General features: G+C 42.3%; 1 protein-coding gene across 2 annotated transcripts in view; it reads left to right on the top strand.

Moving 5' to 3' along the window:
- Positions 1 to 15817, top strand: part of vps41 (VPS41 subunit of HOPS complex) — a 217226-nt gene that overhangs the window by 4786 nt on the left and 196623 nt on the right. For both annotated transcript variants that reach the window (XM_059984628.1, XM_059984635.1), the window contains exon 2: positions 7095 to 7133. In XM_059984628.1, the coding sequence (XP_059840611.1) occupies positions 7095 to 7133 (39 nt within the window). The remainder of the gene's footprint in view (positions 1 to 7094; positions 7134 to 15817) is intronic.

Consider the following 15817-nt stretch of genomic DNA (forward strand, 5'->3'; position numbering starts at 1 on the left):
GGAAGGGGGCTTTTTTCTGGTTGGCTGCCAGTGACTTGAGGTGATCTGCAGGAGTTATATGTGAATGATTTGGATGATGAAATTGTTGCTAAGTTTGCAAGAGATACAGAGATAGTTAAGGGGCAGATTGTGTTGAGGAAACAAGGGGTCTGCAAAAGGTCTCAGACCAGTAGTTCCCAACCTGGGGTCCATGAACCTCTTGCTTAATGGTATTGGCCCATGGCATACAAAAGTTTGGAAATCCCTTTTCTAGACTGATTGGGAAAATGGGTAAAGGAGTGGCAGATGGAATACATTGTAGGGAAGTGTATGGCCATGCTCTTTGGTAGAATGAATAGAGGTGTAGACTATTTTCTAAATGGGGAGAAACTTCAAAAATCAAAGTGCAAAGGTACTTGTGAGTCCTTGCGCAGGTTTCCCTAAGGGTTAACTTGCAGGTTGAGTCAGTGGTGAGGAAGGCAAAGGCAATGTTAGCATTCATTTCAAGAGGACTGAAATATAAAAGCAAGGATGTAATGTTGAGGCCTTTTAAGGCATTGGTCAGATTACAATTGGACTATTGTAAGGAGTTTTGGGCTCCTTATCTAAGACAAGATGTGCTGGCATGAAGAAGGTTCAGAGGAGGTTCATGAGAATGATTATGGCAACGAAAGGATTAATGTATGATGAGTGTTTGGCTCTGGGCCTGTTCTCTCTGGAGTTTAGAAGAATGAAAGAGGATCTCATTAAACCTCTTGAATATTGAAAAGTCTAGATAGAGTGGATGTAGGGAAGATGTTTCCGATAGTGGGGGAATCTCGGACCAGAGGACAAAGCCCCAGATTTGGGGCATGTCCATTTAGAACCGAGATGAGGAATTTCTTATGCCAGAGGGTAGTGAATCTGTGGAGTTCATTGCCACAGACAGCTGTGGAGGCCAAGTCATTGGGTATATTTAAAGCAGAGTTTGATAGGTTTTTATTTAATCAGAGTGTCAAAGGTTACTGGCAAAAGGCAGGAGAATGGATTTCAGAGGGAAAATGGATCAGCCATGATGGATTGGTGGAGCAGACTTGATTGACAGAATGGCCTAATTCTGCTCCTATGTCTTATGGTCTTATCTGAGGTATTTAGAGAATGCATGTGCTATTTCAGAAATGAATGGACTTGGGTTGAAATGTCAACTGTTCATTCCCCTCCAATGATTCTGCCTGACTTGCTGAATCTCCAGCATTTCAAACAAGAGAAAATCTGCAGATGCTGGAAATCCGAGCAACACACACAAAATGCTGGAAGAACTCAGCTGCCCAGGCAGCTTCTTTGGAAAAGAGTACTGTCAACGTTTTGGTCTGTGCTGTGTGCGTTGTTCTCTCCAGCATTTGGTGTCTATGTTCAAGATTTCCAGCATCTACAGAATCATATGTTTAAAGAATGGGTAATATAGTTTGTTAGTATTTAGTGGCTAGGTATAATTAGGTTTATTGTTCACTGAAAACTGAAGGATATTACAATTATTTTTATACACAATTTTATACCGAAGGTCTGCATCAACCAAATATTTACCATATCATTTCATTCTGGCATCAGTGTTGGTGACCTTGTTCTAAGGTGCATGAAAAGTCCTTTTCCATGTGTCACAACTGTGAGCTACTGACTTGTTGAGTTCCTTGTGGGACACTGGCATGGATGATGGCAGAGTAGCCATAGCTGGAGCAGTTCAGAAGTTGCAGGATAGATTCATCCTAAAGAAGAAGTATTCTAAAGGCAGGTTGACACAACTGTGGCTGACAAGAGAGGTCAAAGCCAGCATAAAAACCAAAGAAAGGCCATATAAAAGAGTGGAAATTAGAGGGAAGTTAGAGGATTGGGAAGCTTTAAAAAAAGTCATAAAGAAGGAAAGGATGGAATATGAAGGTAAGCTAGCCAATTATACTAAAAAGGATACAAAAATTTTCTTCAGACATATAAAGAGTAAAAGACAGACAAGCCCTGATTATGTGGCCACTGACACCAGGCAGACAATCTCTGAAGAGTATTGATAATGGCTGGGGTCACCTATCTTGTAAGGACACTGCCAAGAAGAAGGCGATAGCTAACCACCACCTATGTAGAAAAAATTTCCAAGAACAGGCATGGTCACAGAAAGATCATGATCACCTTCACCATACGACGCTAAACGAATGAACAAACATTGAAACATGGACACATGCAGTGAAATGCATTGTTTGTGAGGAAATTTCCAAGTGTTGCCATGCTTCCGGTGCCAGAAAAGTTTTCCTAACTGTATATTTTTTTGTTTTTCACACCATTCTCTGTAAACTCTAGAGACTGTTGTAAGTGAACAGTTGTAAGGACCTATATAAATATAACTTTCTTCCATTAATTGAATACACGCAACAAGTACTTTCTAAATGGTCTCCTGTGACATTATCATTAATTGGTCGAATTAATGCTTTTTAAATGATAGTGTTACCAAAGTTCTTGTGTGAATTCCAAGCAATCACTTCTTTTGTTCCTAAACTGTTTTTTGATAGAATAGACTCTAAAATTCTATCTTATATTTGGAATAATAAAAATCCTAGATTGAGTAAACCTTTATTGCAGAAATTAAGGAAGTATGGTGGTATGGCTTTGCCAAATTTTAGAATGTATTACTGGGCATTTAATACCCAATATATTTCTTTTTGGATTCATTACTCAGACATACATGACTGTCCTTTATGGGTGGATTTGGAGAAAAACTCGGTGAAGGGGTATTCTTCGGCCTCTTTATTGGGAGCTCCTCTTCCTTTGTTGCTTTCTAAGATTGGTAGTCGAGACCTCAATCCCATTATTAAGCATACATTAAGAATTTGGTTTCAGTTTCGTAGATTGTTTGAGTTTAATAATTTTGTTCTTTCTAGTAAAATTCATCTTAATTGTTTTTTAAACCATCAATTTCCAATCAGACTTTTTTAAATTCGGAAAACCAAAGGAAAAGTAACTTTTTTAGACTTGTTTATGGGAGATTGTTTAATGTCTTTCACTCAGTTAGTGGACAAATATGACTTACCTAATGCACACTTTTTTAGATATTTACAAATTAGGAATTTTCTACGTAGCTTACTTCCAAACTTTCCCTCTGCTTATTCACCCAATATGATAGATACTCTTTTTCAGGTTAAACCATTTCAAAAAGGACTGATAGCTAAAGTTTATAAATAGTTATTGAATTTGCGAATGTTATCTAATGATAAAGTTAAAGCTGCTTGAGAATTAGAATTTCGAGAGTCACTTTCAGATAATTAATGGGATAAAATTTTTCATTTGGTAAATACTTCAGCTATTTGTGCCAGTCATTCCTCGATACAGTTCAAGGTAGTGCTTCAGGACCATATGTCAAAGGATAAGTTAGCCCGTATCTTTTCCAATATTAATCCTATTTCCGACAGATGTAATATTGAGGTGGCTACTGTGTACAAAACATGTGTTTTGGTCTTGTATCATGATAGATAATTTTTGGAAAGATGTCTTTAAAGCTTTATCAAAAGTCTTGAATTTGGACCTACAGCCGAATTTACAGCAATTTTTGGGATCACTCCACCGCAAGCAGGATATATTTCCTGTTCTGCTCAGTGGATGATCGCTTTTATTGGCGAGGAGAGTCATTTTGCTTAAATGGAAGGACTCCAATCCACCTACTGTTTTTTATTGGCTTACCTCCATTACGTCCTGTCTAAGCTTAGAGAAAGAAAATAAGTCGGACATTTGATACATCCTTTAAATTTGAAGAAACCTGGTGACCTTTTATTCAATATTTTCATATGGTTTGATTTATTGCTCTTCTAGTTACTTTCTCAAAACTTTGGATTTGATCAGAAAGTTTCTCCTTTTTTCGCTTTCACTCTCAGTATGAGCAGCCCACTTCCTTTTTTTCTCCTTTTTTTTTGTTTTTTTTGTTTAGTGGGTTTTTTTATATATATAAAAATTACAAAAGTTTCTTTATCTTTTTTCTTCTTTTCATGGAATGGTAAGAGGAAAATTGATTATCTTATAGGGTAGAAAGACCCTAATGGGAGTTATCTACAGGCCCCCAAACAGCAGTCTGGATGTAGGGTGTAAGTTGAATGAAGAGTTAAAATTGGCATATCGCAAAGGTAATGATACAGTTGTCATGGGGGATTTCAACATGCAGGTAGACTGGGAGAATCAGAATGGTACTGGACCCCAGGAAAGGGAGTTTGTGGAGTGCCTCCGAGATGGATTCTGAGAACAGTTTGTACTGGAGCCTACCAGGTAGAAAGCAATTCTAGATTTAGTGTTGTGCAATGAACCGGAGTTGATCAGGGACCTCGAGGTAAAGGAACCATTAGGAGGCAGTGACCATAATATGATATGTTTTAACCTACAATTTGAGAAGGAGAAGGGAAAATCGGATGAGTCAGAATTACAGTTGAACAAAGGGAACTATGGAGCTATGAGGGAGGAGCTGGCCAAAGTTCAATGGAACAATACTCTAGCAGGGAAGACAGTGGAACAACAATGGCAGGTATTTCTGGGAGTAATGCAGAAGGTGCAGGATCGGTTCATTCCAAAGAGGAAGAAAGATCCTAAGGGGAGTAAAGTGCGGCCGTGGCTGACGAGGGAAGTAAAGGGCAGTATAAAATTTAAAAAGAAGTATAACATAGCAAAGATGAGCGGGAAACCGGAGGACTGGGAAGCTTTTAAAGAGCAACAGAAGTTTAAGAAAAAAGGCAAGACGCCAAGAAAAAATGAGGTACGAAGGTAAACTAGCCAAGAATATACAGGAGGATAGTAAAAGTTTCTTTAGGTATGTGAATAGCAAAAAAATAGTTAAGACCAAAATTAGGCCATTGAAGACAGAAACGGGCGAATTTATTATGGGGAACAAGGAAGTGGCAGATCAGTTGAACAAGTACTTTGGATCTGTCTTCACTAGAGAATACACAAACAATCTCCCAGATGTAATAGTAGCCAAAGGAACTAGGGTAAAGGATGAACTGAAGGAAATTTATATTAGGCAAGAAACAGTGTTGGATAGACTGTTGAGTCTGAAGTCCCCGGGACCTGATGGTCTGCATCCCAGGGTACTTAAAGAGGTGGCTTTAGAAATCGTGGACGCATTGGTAATCATTTTCCAATGTTCTATAGATTCAGGAACAGTTCCTGCTGACTGGAGGGTGGCTAATGTTGTCCCACTTTTCAAGAAAGGAGGGAGAGAGAAAACAGGGAATTATAGACTGGTTAGCCTGACGTCAGTGGTGGAAAAGATGCTGGAGTCAATTATAAAAGATGAAATCACGACACATTTGGATAGCAGTAGAAGGATCAGTCCAAGTCAGCATGGATTTATGAAGGGAAAATCATGCTTGACTAATCTTCTAGAATTTTTTGAAGATGGAACTATGAAAATGGACAGAGGGAGAGCCAGTGGATGTAGTGTACCTGGACTTCCAGAAAGCTTTTGATAAAGTCCCACATAGGAGATTAGTGGGCAAAATTAGGGTACATGGTAGTGGGGGCAGAGTACTGACATAGATTGAAAATTGGCTGGCTGACAGGAATCAAAGAGTAGCGATTAACGGGTCCCTTTCGGAATGGCAGGCTGTGACCAGTGGGGTACCGCAAGGTTCGGTGCTGGGACTGCAGCTGTTTACAATATACATTAATGATTTGGATGAAGTGATTAAAAGTAATATTAGCAAATTTGCTGATGAAACAAAGCTGGGTGGCAGTGTGAAATGTCAGGAAGATGTTATGAGAATGCAGGGTGACTTGGACAGGTTGGGTGAGTGGGCAAATGTATGGCAGATGCAGTTTAATGTGGATAAATGTGAGGTATCCACTTTGGTGGCAAGAACAAGAAGGCAGATTACTATCTAAATGGAGTCAAGTTAGGAAAAGGGGAAGTACAATGAGATCTAGATGTTCTTGTACATCAGTCAATGAAAGCAAGCATGCAGGTACAGCAGGCAGTTGAAGAAAACTAATGGCATGCTGGCTTTTACAACGAGGAATTGAGTATAGGAGTAAAGAGGTCCTTCTGCAGCTGTACAGGGCCCTGGTGAGACCCCACCTGGAATATTGTGTGCAGTTTTGATCTCGAAATTTGAGAAAGGACATTCTTGCTATTGAGGGAGTGCAGCATAGGTTCCCAAGGTTAATTCCTGGAATGGCGGGACTGTCATACGTTGAAAGATTGGAGTGACTGGGCTTGTATACACTAGAATTTAGAAGGATGAGAGGGGATCTGATTGAAACATATAAGATTATTAAGCGATTGGACACACTGGAGGCAGGAAGCATGTTCCCGCTGATGGGTGAGTCCAGAACTAGAGGCCACAGTTTAAGGATAAGGGGTAGGCCATTTAGAACAGAGATGCGGAAAAACTTTTTCACCCAGAGAGTGGTGAATATGTGGAATGCTCTGCCCCAGAAAGCAGTGGAGGCCAAGTCTCTGGATGCATTCAAGAGAGAGTTAGATAGAGCTCTTATAGATAGCGGGGTCAAGGGATATGGGGAGAGGGCAGGAACAGGGTACTGATTGTGTATGATCAGCCATGATCACAGTGAATGGCGGCGCTGGCTCGAAGGGCCGAATGGCCTACTCCTGCACCTATTGTCTATTGTCTTATTTTTATTATATACTATTAGATTAATGCTATGTATGATCTAGATAATGTTTATTTTACCTTTTATATGACTTGTTATCGATATAGATATTTGAGCTAATTTTCCTCTTGTTTATATATAGGTACTTTTTTAAATTAATAAAAAGATTGATAGTGAAAGAAAGAGACTGTTGTAAGTGAAAATCACAGGAGATCAGCAGTTTTTGAGATACTTAAACCACCCTGCCGGGCACCAACTATCATTCCACGGTCAAAGTCACTTAGATCACATTTCTTCCCCATTCTTGAGCTGAACCTCTTGACCATGTCTACATGCTTTTATGCATCGAGTTGCTGCCTCATGATTGGCTGCTGTAATATTTGCATTAATAAGCAGATGTACCCAATAAAGTAAAAACTGAATGTATTGTATTGCAAAATCCTATTTTGAAGTAGTTTATATGATATGCAATGTTTTAATTCTGCTCTGCTTGTCTTTTACAGGAAGCTCAAAACTACGAGGAGTCCACAGATGAATCAGAGGTAAATTAAACCCAGCAGTTATCTGTTATTTCATCCCTACAGTAGCAGTAATGGAACAGCAGATTTACAGTCACGTCTTCTGAGGAGTTGTTTTAATTGTAAACTGAGGCCTTATAAGAGATAGGTTAGGTTGCATTTGGAATATTCTGAGCAATTTTGGGCCACAAATTGCCTAGTTCAGCTCCTGTGTCTCATGGTATCATGTTGAAAATCAATACTCTGTCTAGAGAATCCAGAGGAGGTTCATGAGGATGATTCTGGGAATGAAAGGGTTAACATATGAGGAATGTTTGGCAGATTTGGGCCTGTAATCATTGGCATTTAGAAGAATGCATGGGGATCTCATTGAAACCTACTGAATGTTGAAAATTCTAGATAAGGTGGATGTGGAGAGGATGTTTCCTATGGTGGGGGTATCCAGAGCTGGAAAGCACAGCCTCAAAATGGAGGGGCGACCTTTTAGAACAAGTAAGGAGGATTTATTTTAGCCAAAGAGTGGTAATTCCATGGAATGCTCTGCCACAGACTGCAGTGGAGGCCAAGCCTGGGGGTATATTTAAAGCAGAAGTTGATAGATTCCTGATTGGTTGGGGCATCAAAGGATATGGTGAGAGGGTAGGTGTATGGGATTGAGTGGGATCTAGGATCAGCCATGATGAAATGGTAGTGGACTCGATGGGCTGAATACCCAATTCTGCTCCTATGTCTTATGGTTTTATGGTCTTAGTTTAAATCCTGGTTCACAAAAATACCTGAGGGTTTCCTGGAATTGATTACATAACTCCTGAAGACAGTGGCAACCTTTACACTACCCCCAGAAATTCAATGAGCATAATGGTAGGTGTTACCGGGGGGGGTGAGAAGAAAATGTGGGAGGAATTGGGATGAGGGAGGAATTAGAGAGGGTCTGATCAGGGCTAGGAGGTGAAGAGAGCAGTGGTGATTTTGTCTTGGGTTTTGTAGAATGGAGGAGGTTAAAGGTATTCACAGAATGAACTTGAGGTATGTGGCCTAAAGGTCAGTACAGCAGACAGGCCCTTCGGCCCACAATGTTATGCTGAAGCAAATAAATTAGTGATCAAATGGCCAACCAAACTAATCCCTTACACCTACACAATGTCCATATCCTTCCATATTCCTCATATTAAATGTCTCTCAAAAGTCCCTAATGTATCTGTGTCGACCACCACCCCAGGCAGTGCATTCCAGACACCCACCATTAGTAATAACACAAAACAACAAAACAAAAACTTGCCCCTCACTTATCCTTGAAATTGCACCCTCTCACCTTAAATGCATGCCATCTGATATTAGACATTTTAACCCTTGGAAAAGGATACTTCCTGTCTACTTCATCTATGCCTCTCGTTATTTTAAATCTCTATCATATCTCCCCTCAGCCTCTGCCACTCTAGAGAAAACAGCCCAAGTTGTCCAAACTCTCGTGATAGTGCATGCCCTCTAATTCAGGCAGCTTCCCGGTGAACCTCTTTTGTACCCTCTCTGAAGCCTCGACATCCTTCCTATAATGGGGCCGACCAGAATTGTGTGCAGTACTCCAGATGTGGTCTAACTAGAGTTTTATAAAGCTCCAGCGTAACTTACTGACTCTTGAACTCACTGCCTTGACTAATAAAGGCAAGCATGCCGCAAGCCTTGTTAACCACCCTATCGACCCGTGTAGTCACTTTCAGGGAGTTTTGAACTTGGACCCCAAGATCCCTCTGCTCATCAGCACTGTTAAGGCCCTATCCTTAATAGGATACTGTCTCTTTTGAGCTACCATCACCAAATGGTAAGGAGATGGTGTTCACATTTAAACTCCATCTGCGATTTCTTTGCCCATGCCTCCAACAATCTAAAGGGCATTTCATTGTACGTGACTGTGATAGAGAGCAGGTTATTCGTTAAAGGGGAACTGCCTGAAGACCTCTTTGATATCATTGACTCAGCACTACATCCTTGTTATATTTATTGAGGTACAGTGAAGACAAGGTCCTTACAGTCCTTTGAGCTACGTCACACGGAAACGCTAGCTCAATCATGGCAACCATGGGACAATTTACAACGACCAGTTAACCTACCGACCATTATGTCTTTGGAATGTGGGCAGAAACCAGAGTACCCAGAGGGAAACTGGTACAAACATTTACAGAGGTAAATGTACAAACTCCTTACAGGCAGTGACAGGAATTGAACCTGGGTTGCCTGTACTATAAAGCATTATTCTAACCACTACGCTACCATGGAACCCAATATTTTATTGTCTAGTCCTCTGAAAATGAGTTCTAACATTGCATTTGCCTTCCTTACCACCCCACTCAACCCGCAAGTTAACCTTTAGAGAATTCTGCAGAAAGATTCCCAAGCCCCTTTGCACTTCTGATTTTCATTTAGAAAATAGTCTATGCCTTTTTTCCTTTTGCCAAGGTCTATATCCAACTCTTCTCTGCATTATATTTCCTCTGCCACTTCTTTGCTAATTCTCCTAATCGATCTAATCCTTCTGTAGACTCCCAAAATACCCACTGATATCTCATAGAATTTCTGAACTCTTTGCAAATGCCAATGAGGATAGTGTAAATGCTGCCATTGTCCCAGCTCTTCAGGAGCTATGTATTCAATTTCAGGAAACCTTTGGATAGTTTTGTGAGCCAGGATTTAAATTGTATTTCAACAGATGTTTGGCAACCTGCTGCTTTCACAAGTCTCCTTTGCGAGTTATTGATCGATGATTCTCAGATTTTAATTAGTATGTGGGCGTAGGTAAGAGAGTGTAAGGTATTTAATGAGGGACTAAATCACGAAATGATGGGAAGTTGAGATGTGTTATTGGTTTTTTTTATAAAGAAAACTTTCTCCTGGTGTGCCTAGATCTCTAGTCGAGATGCAAATAGATTAAGCTGGAAAGACATTGCAATTGTTAAGAGTATTTCATAAATCCCAAAGAAAAGCAGAAAGAATATATAAGCATATAAAGAATATTCTGTGCGATGAGTAAGTCACTTAAGAGTAATAACAGGAGATTTCACCTCCTCCCAGATAACTTACCAAGTGAGGAGGGTGTAAATGTAGAGTGAATGACGTGTTGTGTGAGGGAAAACTTCACTCTGAGGGTCGTGAGATGGCCCAACACAAATGGTGCATGTGAGCTCGATTTCAATGTTTAAGTGAAGCTTGGATAGGTACATGGATGGTAGGGGTATGGAGGATTATGGTCCCAGTGCAGGTTAATGGGAGCTGACAGTTTAAATGGTTCAGCTTGGGCTAGATGGGCTGAAGGGCCTGTTTCTGTGCTATACTTTTCTATGGCTCAGATTTAAAAGACAGCATGAGTAATTCCTGATAACAGGAAATGAGCCAACAGTATTGAAGAACAGAAGATCAAACTGACCAAAATAAAATCTGATTCAGAGTCCAGTTTATTATCACTGACAAAGGGCAGCAGTACCATGCAATACATAAATTACTGTGTGTTACAGTATGAGACCCTCTGTCAGCTGGGGTCGACCATGGATGTTGCATCTTTGTTGAAGTCGATTTGCAAACCAGGACAGTACGATACGAAGAACAAGCTGTTGCCCATGTAGCAGGCCTCCACTCTCCACGGAGCTGATAAATACAAGAGAACGGCAGAGACTGATACATTTTGGCACCACTGGTGCTACAGGAGTTGCCAGTCAGCATTGAACTCAACATGGGACTGCCTTAGGGACCCCAGCTCTGCATTTTTCCCTCGAGTTTTACTCCCGAAGCTCCTGTGAGTGGGTACAGCCGCAATGCAGCGGAGGTTTGAGAACAGAGTTTTCCTTCTCCTTGATGAGCTGCCAACCATGGCTGTTGAGCCCCCTCTGCCTGAAATGACTAGTGTTAAGGTGCCAGTAACCCACCTTTTTCCCTTCTCTTATCAGTACAAATGGTTCTGGGCTTTGTAGCTAAGCCACATGTGCAGACCAGAAGCTGACTTGGGTGTCAGAGGCTATCTGAGATGGAAGCCTTTGGGAGCTCATTCGCACTACTATCCTGTGCTACGATAATCTTAAGGAACCAAGTTAAAATACGAATAAGTAGTGAGATGGTGTTCACAAAATAATGGACCATTCAGAAATCTAATGGCTTAGGGGAAGGTGTTTGGTATGCGTGTTCAGGTTCCTGTACCTCCTCCCTGATGTTAGTAATATGAAGGGAGCATGTCCTGGATGGATCTTCATGATGGATCCCACCTTCTTGAGAAGATGTCCTCTTTGGTGTGGAGGCTAGTGTACATGGTGGAGCTGACCAAGTCTTCAGTGTTCTGCAGCTTTTTGAAATCCTGTGCACTGGGCCCTCCTTACGAGATGGTGATGGGAACAGTCAGAATGATATCAATGGTAGATGTGTAGAAATTTGCAGGAGTCTTTGGTGACGTACCAAATCACCTCAAACTCCTAATGAAGTATAGCTGCTGTCGGTCCTTCTGCATAATTGGATCAACGTGATTGATCTTCGCGGATGTTAAAACTGTGGAACTTGCATCTGCTCACCCTTTCCATTGCTGAGCCCTCAACGACTGGTGTGTGTTCCCTTGACTTCCCCCTCCTGAAGTCCACAATGAGTTCCTTCGTCTATTGGTTAGATTAGATTAAATTCAACCTTACTGTTGTTGTGCCGAGTACAGATACAAAGCCAATGACAGTTAGCATCTAACCAGAAATGCAAAGAATAGTGTTATTTACAAAATAACTGCGAACAAAAAGTAAGTGCTACAGCACACAAATATAAAAATCCTGAGACAGTGTGTAGGCCTCCGTTAGTCTTGATAGACCGTGGATTTGCACTTTGGAGAGTTTCCAGGGCGCAAGCCTGGGCAGGGTTGTAAGGGAGACCGGCAGTTGCCCATGCAGCAAGTCTCCCCTTTCCCCGCCAACGATGTTGTCCAAGGGAAGGGCACTAGGACCCATACAGCTTGGCACCGGTGACATTGCAGAGCAACGTGTGGCTTGCTCAAGGACACACACGCAGCCTCAGCCAAGGCTCGAACTAGTGACCTTCAGATCATGAGACGACCGCCTTAACCACTTGGCCACGTGCCAACACCACTGAGACAGTACAATATGGGTGCAATACTGCTTAGTGCTGTGATGTGAGGTTCAGCAGGGTCACAGCCTCAGGGAAGAAGCTCTTCCTGTGCCTGCTGGTGCAGAAGCGGAGGCTCCTGGAGCGCCTACCGGATGGGAGGAGAGTAAAAAGTCCATGGTTAGGGTGAGATGCATCCTTGATAATGCTTTTCGCCCTGCCCAGGCAGCGTTTATGGTAGATGTTCTCAATGCTGGGCAATTGGATGCCGATAATCTGCTGGGCAGTCTTCACCACACGCTGGAGTGCTTTGCGGTCCGATACAGGACAATTGCCATCCCACACTGAGATGCAGTTGGTGAGTATGCTCTCAATGGTACAGCGGTAAAAGTCCGTCAGTATCCTGGGACAGAGATGAGCTTTCTTGATGCTCCACAGGAAATAAAGGCGCTGTTGCACCTTTTTGATCAGGATGGAGGAGCTCAGGGACCAGGTGAGATCCTCAAAAATGTGGACACCAAGGAATTTGAAGCTTGATACACGCTCCACTACAGCTCCATTGATGTAGATGGGGATGTGAGTGTATCTCCTAGCATGCCTGAAATCCACAATGTTCTCCTTGGTCTTCTGGATGTTAAGGACCAGGTCGTTGTCGACACACCATGCGGCCAGGTGCTGGACCTCGTCCTTGTAGGCCGTCTCGTCATCCCCTCTGATCAGGCCAATCACCATGGTGTCATCTCCGAACTTGATTATGGAGTTAGAACCATGTACAGGACCGCAGTCATAGGTGAAAAGGGAGTACAGAAAAGGGCTCAGCACACAGCCTTGAGGCACGCCGATGTTCAGGGTGAGAGTGGAGGAGGAGAGGTTGTCTAACTTAACAGATCGGGGTCTGTTAAGGGCCAATTGCAGAGGGATGAGCTGATACCAAGCTGTTGGAGTTTGGCGATCAGCTTGGAGGGGGTCACAGTATTGAATGCCGAACTAAAGTCAATGAACAGCATTCTGACGGAAGAGTTGGAGCTTTCCAGATTGGTCAGGGCAGAGTGAAATGCCATGGAGATGGTGTCCTCTGTTGACCTGTTGGTGCGATAGGCAAATTGATGGGGGTCCAGGGTAGCGGGCAGACAGGATTTCAGATGTGATAGAACCAGTCTCTCAAAGCTCTTTGCAATGATGGGGGTGAGTGCAACTGGGCGGAAGTCATTCAGCCCCATGGCAGTGGAATGCTTCGGCACTGGCACAATGGTGGCAATCTTGAAGCTTGCGGGGACAACTGCCTGGGCCAGGGACAGATTGAAAATGTCTATGAACACCCTGGCCAACTGCCCTGCACAGACCCTGAGCACATGGCCAGGTATTCCATCCCGACCAGCTACCTTCCGTACATTCACCCTGCTCAGGGTGGCGCAAATGTCGGAGGTGGAAATTGAGAGAGGCAGTTCACCAAGTGGGAGATCCGCTTTGAGGGTGACCTCCTTGTTCTGTTGGTCAAAGCGAGCGTAGAAGTAATTGAACTCATCAGGGAGGGAAGCAGAGCTGGAAGGGGGCACAGTACTAGGTCTGTAGCGTTGAGTGCAAGGTTGTTGTTATGACACCACTCAACCAGCTGTTCCATCTCACTCCTGTACCGGTTCTCATCGCCATCTATACCTTAAGGTACCTTGAGGATGCAGAAGTAGGAAACAAGTGAATTGGTGAAAATTATTAATTTCAGTAAGGTGAGAGTGGAATTGTATCCTTTGTATTATTCGCTTCTATAATAGTGGAGAGTATATTGACTTAGATGCGTCATGCCCTAGTATGGAAGCACCAATGCCCTTGAGTGGAAAATCCTACAAAAAGTAGTGGATATAGCCTAGTCTATCACAGATAAAGCCCTCCCCACCATTGACTACATCTACATGAAGTGCTGTTGCAGGAAAGCAGCATCCGTCATCAGGGACACCTGTCACCCTGGATATGCTCTCTTCTTGCTGCTGCCATCAGAAGGTACAGGACTCACACCACCAGGTTCAGGAGCAGTTATTACCCCTCAGTCATCAGGCTCTTGAACCAAAGGAGATAACTTCACTCAACTTCACTTGTTTCATCATTGAAATGTTCCCATAACCACTGGAACACACACAAAATGCTGGGAGGACTAGCGAAGGGTCTCGACCCAAAACATCGACTGTACGTTTTCCATAGATGCTGCCTGCCTTGTTGAGTTCCTCCGATGTTTTGTATGTGTTGCTCGGATTTCCAGCGTCTGCAGATTTTCCTTTGTGATTTGACCACAACTAATGCACTCACTTTCAAGGACTCTTCATCGCATGTTCTCGATATTTATTGTTTATTTGTTATTATTATTATTTCTTCTTGTATTTGCACAGTTTGTTGTGTTTTGCACACTGGTTGTACATCCAGTTGCTGTGGTCTTTCATTGATTCTATTACGGTTATTGGATTTATTGAATATGCCTACAAGGAAATGAATCTCAGGGTTTTATATGGTGATGTAGATGTACTCTGGTAATAAATCTACTTTGGGCGCCACGGTAGCGTAGTGGTTAGCACAACACTTTACAGTACCAAGATCAATTCCCACCACTGTCTTAAAGACTTTGTACATTCTTCCCATGACTGCGTGGATTTCCTCCGGGTGCTCTGGTTTCCTCCCACAGTCCAAAGGCTTACCGACTGGTAGGTTAATTGGTTATTGTAATTTGTCCCATGATTAGGCTGGAGTTAAATCAGGGGATCGGTGGGTGGCACGTTTGAAGGGTCGGAAGGGCCTGTTCCACGCAGTATCTCAATAAATAAACAAGCAAACTTTGAACATTGGAATTAGCTAAAAAAAAAATCCATAAAAGGAAGTCCATACTCTTTGGTAATGGCACAATGCAAATTTATAAATACAAAATTGTGTTTAAAGACAAAAACAAACATGAGTGGATGGGTGGATATAAGGAAAGTGTTCAAAGGAGGTTCACGAAAATGATTCCAGGATTATCGTGCGATGGCTCTGGGCCTGGATTCACCAGAATTCAGAAGAATGAGGGGTGACCTCATTGAAACCATTCAAATGTTGAAAGGCATTGATCGGGTGGATGTGGCGAGAATGTCTCCTGTGGTGGGAGAGTCTAAGATCAGAGGACCTATCCTCAGAATAGAGGAGCGTCCTTTAAGAATGGAGATGAGGAGGAATTTCTTTAGCCAGATAGTGGTGAGTCTGTGGAATTCATTGCCACAGATGGCTTTGGAGGCCAAGTCATTGGGTCTATTTAAAGTGAAGGTTGATAGGTTCTTGATTAATCAGGGCATCAAAGGTTGCAGGGAGAAGGCAGGAGAATGGGGTGAGAGGGATAATAAATCAGCTATAGTGGAATGTTGGACAGAATGAATGGCTCAAATGGCCTAATTCTGCTCCTATGTCTTATGATAAAGAAAATAGAATACTTTGTAAATACATATTTAAAAAAAAACTCACGCGAGTTCACTGAGAATACTGGCAAAGGTGCAGAAAGATTGAATAATTCCTTTGCCTCTTTAGCAGCAAGGTTAGCATGATGAATGGGACATTTTATAATTGATAAACTAATTCATCTTAAAAGAATAGAATCCCTGGTTTGGATGAATTGTATC

The sequence above is a fragment of the Hypanus sabinus genome, chromosome 1 (genome assembly GCF_030144855.1).
Source record: "Hypanus sabinus isolate sHypSab1 chromosome 1, sHypSab1.hap1, whole genome shotgun sequence".
Lineage (NCBI taxonomy): Eukaryota > Metazoa > Chordata > Chondrichthyes > Myliobatiformes > Dasyatidae > Hypanus > Hypanus sabinus.